Below are 10,425 nucleotides of genomic sequence, written 5' to 3'. Positions count from 1 at the left end.
ATGGCGCGAACGGAACATTCTTATCCGCTAGAACATTTAGTTTTATTTCAAAATCTCTTAAACTTCTCCTTTTACCCTTTACCAGTATTTATCACCAATTTATACCACCAAAACCAACCCCGCTTCAATATCACTCATATCGTTATACCATCCATCTCAAAATGAAAACAATTTACTGACATTTTGCCGTCTTTATTGGGATTTGACCGAAATTATACTATATATAAAAGATTGGCGTTACTGTTCATTCGTGGGCGACGGCTCTGCCACTGACCTATTTTTTCCCCTCTTCCTCCCAGACTGAGGCTTTTTGCTCTCCTTTCTTCTTTCTGCGTCCTAAACCGCCTTCTTCACTCCCTCAGACAGCCACCTCCTCAACACCCTCTTCAACCGCGTCTTCATCGGAGATTCCAATTCCGGGTCGGGTTTTGTCTCCACAAGCCGGTCTATTTCAGTCACCAACAACAAAAGCTCACCTCCAAACTCACCCTCTCCTCACAACACAGCAAGAGTTTTCACCACTGCTTCAAGCTATAGCTTCAGCATCAAGAAAATGGGAACTCACTTGGTACGTTTTCATTTCTCACCGTTTTCGGCTCAGGGTTTTGATTTTATTGAAAACCCTTTGTTTTCTTTGGAGAAAAACGTTGTGGGTTTTAGTTTTCTTGGCTATTGCTTATGTATGTGTGTGAAAGTTCGAATCTTTGGTGGGTTTTGATAGAGATGAGCTCGAATTTTTATTGAGATTGGAGATGGGAAACTAATTCAACAGAATCAATGATGATTGAAGTAGAAAACAGGATAAAGAGGAACATAAAGGTTTAGAACATTGTTATATATCATTTTTATAGCAATGAGTTTGAAACAATCCACATCCGAAGTTGATATGTCAATGTTCTTGGTTTGAATGGCAAATATAATAAACAGAATTGATGAAATTAAAACAGAAAGCTAAAATGTTCAGATTCATTCATTAAATTGAAGCAGAGGAAACCAAAGGTATCACTACAATCATACATGTAACTTCAATAGATTTAGATTAAATAAGCTAAAAAACGATAAAAACCATTTAAACTTCAATAGATTTAGTTCCATACCCTCCTAATATAAAAGTATGAATTAAAATTATAGTGTTTAGAATGCCATTCAGTACCATTTGCTCTCCTTGCTGTTTCTTCTATTTCTATTTTATTACTGGAATGTGCATATTGACATGTAGGTAACCGAAGCTTACAACTTGAATTCATTTACTGAGTTCTTTTTCAAAACTTTTTAGATATATGCAGATGAATTCTTTTTATTACAGATGAATAGTATACATTTTGCGGGGAAGAGTCATAAAGCAAAACATATCTTGGTCGGGTACTTTGCAACATTAATATTATAGTTTTACCAAAAAACTCAGGGACTCTACTGCAAGAAAAAATACAGTATATAGTATTCATCATACATGAAATTGCTTAATGTATGAGAACTCTGCATAAAAAACTCTAACTGCAATTGACGTATCACACAAATAGCTTTTCATTCATTAGATGTCTCTTTATAAACTGTACTAATGGTTTCTCTATGCTAACTGAAACCTGCATGTAAATTATGTGGTATGAAAGTGAAAATTATGTGTATAATTTAGGATTGTTCAATTTTTATTAGTTCATTGATTGCTGTTAGTTGCTGATATTGACTGATATATGGAGAATGTTAACATATATGAATGTCTCAGTTTATATTTTCTCTTTGTATGTTGCTGGTTTTGTTTTGGCGGTTTTTATTGGTTTTCAAATTTACCGGTTACTTTCATTATACATAATACGTACCTGCATTTTCTTGATGAAGGAGATGTGTAAATTATTTTGTGAATTTTGTAGATTTGTTCTGCTGGAGGTCCTATGTTCTGTATGTATAATGGTTTTAGCTATTTATACTTTTTGATTCCTTGAAGAATTAATCATGGTTGGGATCCCTGATCAGCAGAATAATTGGAAATTTGAAACTTTCAATTTCAAATATTCGCATCAGATATGAGGATGTTGAGAGGTAAAAAGAAAACTATAAATTTCCTCCTTATCCTCCTTAGTTTTTATATCTTGCATGTATGCCTTATGTCTTTAATGCTGTAGCAATTTTGGTCATCTGTTTGCAGCAGGCATGACCTTGGAGAGACTTTCAGCCATGACGATTGATGATAGTGAAAAGAGACATTAGAGCTGCTTTAAGAAGGTTATACTTATATAAGAATCAAGTTGCTAAACGGTAATTGGATTGTTTTCATTAATTTAAACATCTTAGACTTTTATTTTGTTATTGTCATAATTTATAACGATTAATGTGTCTTATAGGCGGATCTCAATTACACTTCAGTTCTATAGTCAACCCCCCCCCCCCCCCCCCCCGCAACTGGCTCAAAGACAGGTTAGTCTGGTCTAATTACTATTGCAAATAATGCAATAGATTAGGGTCATGTTGATATTAGAACATTGAGCAGACTGATGTTTGGGGAATTCATGAGCCTTAATTAATACAAACAGGTTAATTGATACCAACAGCGAAAATTCTCTGTGTGGCTGTTGTCTTTCTAGCAGAAGGTTTTATTACTTCAAACAACAATCATAAAAAAGGTTTGACCAAATAGGCAAATACAGTTTTCATTTACAAAATTTTTTCCTGTAATTTGATTGACATGTTTGATGATTAATTGTGGTTTCTTAATTTTATTGAATAGGCAATGATGTACTTTTGGCGCTGATGAAGCAGTTATGCGACACCAATGAAATTCATGCATCATCAGTTTTGAAGATCCGATATGCAGAAATGGAATCCATAAGAGTATATCTCTTACTTTCTCTTCTCCAATGAGTGGTGTGAATGAACAAATAGCTTGGTTGTTTGATTTGATTTGGATACAGAATGTAAAATTTGAATACTGTATATCAAGGCTAGGACTAGGTGACAAACAATTGTGTCTAAGAAGACTGTACAAGGAATGCTTTCATGTAAATTTTTAATTACTTCAACATTGAGATGCAGGTTGTAAGTGTATAGTGTCTCATATTGAACAGAAATGACCATTAACTAGATTCCAACTTTCTAGAAGTTGCTGGAGCTCCAGAAAATCTAACTAACTGGTATTTAGTACTAAAAGGTATAGTAATGTAGTGAAAAATGGGGGGCAGAAAAACCTCAGAAAAAGGTAATTGATTACCAATCAAAAGGGATAGACAAATAGGATTCTGAACTTCATGTGCCTTATGCTTTTGACTCTTTATTAGTTTTTCTTTAGCCTAGGGCCTGCATATATGTATAGGAGTAATATTCCACCTTAACAGATTTATTGAATCAATATCTTAGTTGTTTCATTGCTTTCTGTGTGTTAGTCCTTTTCATGTGACTTATATGCAAGACTACTATCTGCGTGTTTTGGCTTTCGAATTTTGAGAATTTTTCGTTTCATTTAAACACATCTTAGTTATCTATGCTAATCAAACACTTAAAAACATACAAAATTTAGCAAGCATAAAGTAGAAATTCTTCCCCACGGCATCGCGCGGGTTCTCATTCCTAGTATATATAAAAGTATATAAGTATATAACACATGACCATCCCACCAAATATTAATTTTTGAAACTTGAACAATTTAAAGGCTTATATGCATTTGGTGTAAATACAAATATATATTTTGCGAATTTTGACCGAAACAATGTCTTTTGATAAGATTTGCTAAAAAACTTTATATTCTTGTGTATTGATCGAGTTGTTAGCCATCGAATCTTTTTTTTTTTTTGGCAAATGTTAGCCATCGAATCTAGAGGTCAATATTTTTCAAGAAATTATACTGACTTCGAAGTGCGAGTATCTAGTATCAAAAAATAAATATACGAAGCAAACCCTGGACCTAGATTAAGAGAGACTGCGAGACATCTAGTTAAGATGAGCACGACGGGTACATGAAAAAAAAATTACCAATTAATTCATGCACAGTGCATAGTTGTATACCTAAAGTATACTCAAACCAAAGATAAACCTAAAGCATACTACCAGAAAAATACATACGGATTATGATTCTGTTTTGTGGTTTAGTTGACGTACGTAATGATATTCTAATCACAACATGATTAGTTTCATGACTTCATCGGTCTCATGTACAACTTTTTAAATAATTAATTAGAAATCATAATGTCAACAAAGAGACTACTTTAACAGATGTTTTACCATTATATATGTACTGATAATTTGACCTTATTAGTCAAATATCCTAAAATATATTCGTTGATAACAAACTTAGAATGATAAATCGAATAATGCAACCACTCCATGGTAACATCTACGTACCTGTCACACTTCGCCACCTTTTTGTGATTATAGGACTAATGGAGAAAGTTAGCAACGACTTCCCTAATTCCCTTACTATTAAAACAAACCCGCTTTATGAATAATAGTCCCGACTAATTCCTCCATATATAAAGCCCAACCTATCACCAAGTTCAATCACAATTAGCTTCTCATTTCTATATCTCTTCCCATTCAGCTATATACATTGTGGTCATACATACATACAAGCAGCTTAATCAAGTGAAATTTACCAAGTATCGATCTTCTCCTAAGCAAAGATGGATAGAAGTGATTCAGCCCCAATGATCGGCATTCACAGAGAGTCATCATCGTCAAGAAGTAAGGTTGCTGCCAAAGGAGAAGCGTATCATGTCATGAGGGTACTAGCTGCTGATCCCAAGCACGATCATGATAAGGGAGCTGGATGGAAGAAAGGTGTTGCCGTGCTCGACTTCATTCTAAGGCTAGGCGCCACTGCAGCTGCTCTAGGCGCTGCCGTGACCATGGCGTCCAGCGAGCAGACTCTTCCGTTCTTCACGCAGTTCTTCCAGTTTTCAGCTGGTTATGATGACATGCCCACTTTCATGTACGTGGATGTTGTCGATCTCTTGTCCACATTTACCACATAATTCATATGTTATGCCGATAATTATGCTCAGCTCACAACTTACACGCTACCTTATTTACAGGTTTTTTGTGATAGCAATGGCCATAGTGAGTGGCTACCTAGTCCTCTCCCTCCCCTTCTCCATAGTCACCATTGTCCGTCCCCAGTTAGTTGCTCCGAGGCTTCTCTTGCTTATTTTCGACACTGTAAGCTAGCTCTATTTCTAACCTGAATTCAATACTTAATGTACGGGTAATGCTAGATATATAGACCGCAGACGTACGTGCTACAAATAATTTTATTTATACATATACTCCATCTCTTATATGGTAGCACTGAAACTGTTCATTTGTTGTAGCTGGCGCTTACTCTGAACACCTCTGCGGCTGCTGCCGCTGCTGCCATAGTTTACTTGGCTCACAATGGGAACTCGGATGCAAATTGGCTTGCTATTTGCCAACAGTTTACTGACTTCTGCCAGCAAACCAGCGGGGCTGTGGTTTCAGCATTCGTCGCAGTTGTTATGTTCACAGCATTGATTCTGCTGTCTGCTGTTGCTCTCCGAAAAGCTTAAGATCATGGAGTTTAGGAGAGCTGGTTGAATGCACAAGATTGATGTTGCTTTTGGGTGTTTCTTTTAAATTGTTGTGTCAGTTTTTGGGAGAGAATAGCTAATTGATTGTATGGTTGTCCATTAAATGGAAATTATTGTAACCATCCGTATTTATGTACTTTGTATTATAGGATGTTGGGAATTATGTGAATCAAATACTGCAGTTCTCCGACGGGGTCCAATAGTTGGTTTCAACATGTGATAACTCTTTCCCGTTAACGTACTTTAGTTTTGTTTTTATTTTTCTTCTCTATACCTCTCACCTTCTTCCCACTTATACACCACCCACCTCCAGCAACATCACCCAGTCGCCTGTGGATATGCTTCTCGCCACCTCCTGTAAAGTGAACTTTCAGAGGAAGGGAATCGAAATTTCGCATCATAAGTTTCTTGACAGGCCACCTAATTTTACTTTATTCTCGGTGGAACCTTACCGAAACTCACCACGCCGTCTCTTGTTCTGGTCTGCAGAAAGATTTCCCTAGCTATGTATCATTCTTACTTGAACATGACTAGTCGCCTATTTTATAACAAATTGAAACCTGCAAATTGTGATCCAAACTAGATTATGACTCACTTTGATGTATACCATCCATCGGAATGAGATAGAGAGGAGAAACAGAGAAATGTAGCCAGCTCCTAGGCAACTCTTGCGAGATTTGGAGACGTATCAATAAAGTTTTAAGAGACAACAGATAGCAATTCCCAAAACAAGACAAAAACAAAAAACTCAAAAAAGAAAATAAAACCTTCAATAAATGCATGTTATTATGCACTCATAGAATTAAAAATATTTCATTTACTCTGGTATAGATACCACATAAGATATCCATGCCAATAAGCTTAACCAGCAAACCTTGCCGAACCCGAAAAACTGCTCTTGGAACAACTCATAAGTTTCAAAATAGGCTCTTCATCTAGAACCTTTCATTTCATAGTAATCTTTCCCGCCTACTAATCCTTCTACTGTTCTACAATATAACCAGAATCAGAAACATCAAGAAAAGGAAATACAGGAATGACCACTGTACTCAAAATATAAATTAAAGTGTACAAATGTTATTAGTTGGGAATGAACAGAAACTATGCCTCTGCCTCTATTTCTTGTACTGCTTTATCTCTTTGGTTATGCCATCAGCAAGTGAATCAACATCATTGTTCTTCCCAAAAAATTTAACAAAGTCCATAGTAGGGCTCATCAAGTACCTGAACAAGAACCAACAATTATCGCATAATGAATAGAGCATAAAGATATATTTTCACAATACAAAACGAATCAAACTTTCACCAACCATGCAAGCAAACTAGAAGAGAACAATCACATATGTCTAGCATATTCATTTTGACAAGCAATACCAATAAGTGAAATCCATAAACAATTCAACAAACTCGATACTTTTATAGTTTGTTCGCTCTGCACTATGCAAGTCAAATAACATGGATATTAATTAAGAAACACTGAAACAGTTATGCACTCAATGCTAGAACATGAACATATGCCTTGGTTGCTTTTATGGATAAGAAAGGAAGAATCATTACAGTATAGCAGATAGATAATCTACAAAAGGTTAATACATACATGACTATGGAATGATCAACAAGGTAATCTGAATCTTCTTCTGTTGTCTTCATATAATATACACGATAGGCACGGGCCACACTGTGTATCTCATCCGAGTTACCCGTTAACCCAATCAACCTTGGATGAAACTCTGAGACAATATAGAAACAACTGAGTAAACTTGCATGAAGCGATTATGATTATTTGATTAGCTGTAAAGCAATTTCTTAAAATACTGATCCCTACCTTTGACATATTCACGGACTTGCTCAACAGTATCTCTTTCAGGATCAACAGAGATGAACACGGGGACTATCTCAATCCCTGCATTGTCCTCTGCAACAGACAATCAACTTTTCAGGCATTGAATACTTGAGAATACAGTAAGATTATGAAAGATCATACAGGCATATTAGATGATATCATAATTCCCGTGTTAAGAAAAGAAAATAAACTTTAAAAAAAAATAAATAAATAAATTTCAAACATACAACTCACTTATTTTATCAACTGCAGTGGCTAGTTTCTGCAACTCATCTGGGCAGATATCAGGGCAGTGAGTGAAACCAAAGTAGATTAACGTCCATTTCCCCAGAAAGTCTTTTTCAGTTACACGCTTCCCATCGTGGTTGATAAGATTGAATGGACCTCCAATAGCAGCTAATCCAGCAGATGGTCCTTGCTTTACCTCCTTGGATGCATTAAATATGTCTGCAGCAAAATTAATGCAAATTAGTATGTGCCAAAATTAATTTGCAACAGGATACTATAAGGAATAACATAACATAGGTGATGCAACTAGAACGCAAGCAGATAATCATCAAGCCTATGAGAGAAAAATAAAAGCACAATGCACTAATGTAACAGAGATTGTTACTGCTTCATAAGATACAAGAACAGCAACAAAAAGTGATCGTACTCGATAGAGAAGACACAAAAAACATAGAACAGGTCATAACAGGTGATAATTGTGCTTTGTCATGTAATTTGTGCCTAGTGTAGTCATAACAGTAGTTATATCACTGAGCTTATCAATATTAAGCACTTAAGCTACAAGTTACTTGGTTTAAGAGAGAAAATGCGGCTACAAGTGACTTAAGTAGTCTGGAATGGCTTATGGAGGGGCATGATTTGTCTAAACTAAGTATTTAAGTTTTCACATACACAAGGGGCATCTTCTGAGTCCAAGCTGATAGCAGCCGCAACAGAGAGTGAGAAGAGTTAATTAATAGAGCAGGAGGCTATTGCTCTAACCACAGTCAATATTGGCAGTAGATTGTTAAATTAATATGAAGCTACTTTGGGGGAAGAAATTCCAGCGAGTTATTTTCAATGGATGAAGTTTAACGTAATGATTGGCAAAACATGACTCATCATCTATCAATTAGAATGTGAGGACATTGAAGAATTCCTAACAAACTGCTGACTGAAGTTATGAACAAAAGTCTCATATATCCAACTCACCATAGTAGTTTACCTTGAATATGCTGTCTCTTTTCCTTGTCATAGTAGAGGATGATTCCTGCCCCGGTTGCTACGAGCAACAAAAAGCTCAACCACGAAACAGGCTACAAAAGGCATCATCAAAGTCAATGAAATCCAATTACATTTTCTATTGACTACATGAAAGAAAATGTCAATGAAATCGTTCCAATTACCCCTCCACGGACAGATTTTCCAGCATTACTGCTTTCATGTGATTCCCCGGACTTGCTCCCTTCATCAGAATTAGCATTTTCAGAAGTTTTTGATTTTGATTCTCCTTGATTTGCAGAAGCAGTGGTAGTTGTTGACAATAGACATCTTTGATAAATAGTCAACGACTGCGTTCCAAGAAAAAAAAAAATTGAAACCCGAAGAAAAAAATGGACGATGAAAAAACAGAATATGAAATAGCTCCAACGGTTTGCATGTTTAGAGACAAAAGGAAACTTTTGCCAGCATGAACTTTAACTTATTTTCTTCTCCCGGGAGCCACATGGAGAATGCACGAGACAAAAGTAACAAGTGACAATACAAGGGCATTGAAGGAGACACAAACCTGTTGAAGGAGTGGAAGATGCTGATGCTGAAGACCCTCAGTGAGTGGAGGCGATAGCACTGGCAGCCCGCATCTCACCAAAGATCGATTGGCGTGCCGAAGATGCTTCACAATCCTGGAAATGATGGAAGCCAAAGACAAAAGAACAAAGATACAATAAATAAATTACTACCGCAAACCAAAAATAAAACCTAAAGACTACATACAACTATACAAGCATCATTTTATTCAAGACTCTTCAAATTACCCTTCCATTTTCCTGAAAACGAGTCTGCAATTTACCAAAGCTGGCCAAGGTGGATAAAGTCTCAAGTAGTGGAAATAAGAACAATTCACTAGAGTTGATTTCAACCACAAATTAAAGATGAAAATAGGATGTTCAACAAAACTATGAGTCATTTAGTCTTGTTTCTCTTATGGTTATGGTTAAAAGATACATATCCCAACAAAATCAACTGAATAAGCAGCAACCATAAGCAATAAAAACATGGGTAGGTACGCTGATATTTTCTAAGGCCACACATTATGACTCCATAAATTAATACGGTTAAACATTGTACCCTGGAACAAGATGATAACTCTCTAATCATCTATTTTAAAAGATCTGCTCTTCCGGCTTAGGGTTTAGGGAAGAAAAAAAAACCAATCATGCATTTGCAATATTATTGGTAATCCCATTCCTTGACCTTACCCACATCTTGACCAATGTTTTCATAATTTAGCAGCACAAACGGAGTGCAATGAGGTAGCACTAGAGAAATGCACGATTGGAAATTACCAACCACAGTTTATGCATTTCCAATTCCTCCAAACACTATATCAAACAGGAACACATATCCTAAATACCAACACCAAATGCCAATTTTACTAACTAAATCCAACTATATCCAAAACCCACTGAGATAACTACCCAGTTCACGCAAAGAATTTCATTTTTGGGATGGCAATCAAAGAGGTGACTCTATGATCAGAGAATCTACATCGGTGTGCATTGAGATTGATTACTAGTTCTCTGCTTGATACTAAAGCCAAAAGAATTAGAACTGATCATGGAGCGCAAAAGCTGACCTTGAAAGACCGAAACAATATGAAATAAGAAGTGAAAAGGTATGGCACCTGAGCATTGGGAGATACGGTGGCGACCTGTAGGCGGCCCTAGCTTACAGAGCAAAGAGAGAAGCGGTGCAAAGTTCTCAAACCAAGGAGAAGAATAAACAGGAGCAGAGACGCACAAGAAAGAATGCGGAGGTGAAAGAGTGGATTTGGGCTTCTTT

General features: G+C 36.3%; 2 protein-coding genes and 1 long non-coding RNA gene across 4 annotated transcripts; 2 read left to right on the top strand and 1 right to left on the bottom strand.

Annotated features, from left to right (window-relative positions):
* Positions 1–3,093, top strand: LOC133706968 (uncharacterized). 2 transcript variants are annotated; one of them, XR_009844844.1, is made up of 6 exons: positions 1–568; positions 1,869–2,037; positions 2,144–2,253; positions 2,340–2,412; positions 2,529–2,618; positions 2,723–3,093. It is a non-coding gene; the product is annotated as an uncharacterized LOC133706968 (long non-coding RNA). The 2 variants fall into 2 exon arrangements; XR_009844845.1 differs by lacking the exon at positions 2,529–2,618 and having other exon boundaries at positions 4–568.
* Positions 3,094–4,438: 1,345 nt separating this feature from the next.
* Positions 4,439–5,712, top strand: LOC133707010 (casparian strip membrane protein 1-like). Its single transcript, XM_062132556.1, has 3 exons — positions 4,439–4,915; positions 5,019–5,142; positions 5,295–5,712. The coding sequence occupies exons 1-3, from the start codon at positions 4,608–4,610 to the stop codon at positions 5,508–5,510; spliced, it is 648 nt and encodes a 215-aa protein (XP_061988540.1). The 5' UTR covers positions 4,439–4,607; the 3' UTR covers positions 5,511–5,712.
* Positions 5,713–6,287: 575 nt separating this feature from the next.
* On the bottom strand, positions 6,288–10,425 carry LOC133744607 (protein SCO1 homolog 1, mitochondrial). The gene is made up of 8 exons (XM_062172689.1): positions 10,268–10,425; positions 9,152–9,266; positions 8,769–8,933; positions 8,588–8,678; positions 7,609–7,821; positions 7,357–7,446; positions 7,129–7,261; positions 6,288–6,755 (listed from the first exon to the last, which is right to left on the bottom strand). The coding sequence occupies exons 1-8, from the start codon at positions 10,273–10,275 to the stop codon at positions 6,647–6,649; spliced, it is 924 nt and encodes a 307-aa protein (XP_062028673.1). The 5' UTR covers positions 10,276–10,425; the 3' UTR covers positions 6,288–6,646.

The sequence above is a fragment of the Rosa rugosa genome, chromosome 4 (assembly GCF_958449725.1).
Source record: "Rosa rugosa chromosome 4, drRosRugo1.1, whole genome shotgun sequence".
NCBI lineage: Eukaryota > Viridiplantae > Streptophyta > Magnoliopsida > Rosales > Rosaceae > Rosa > Rosa rugosa.
Note: the sequence above shows the minus strand (reverse complement) of the source record. Positions and strands in the feature narration are given on the sequence as shown.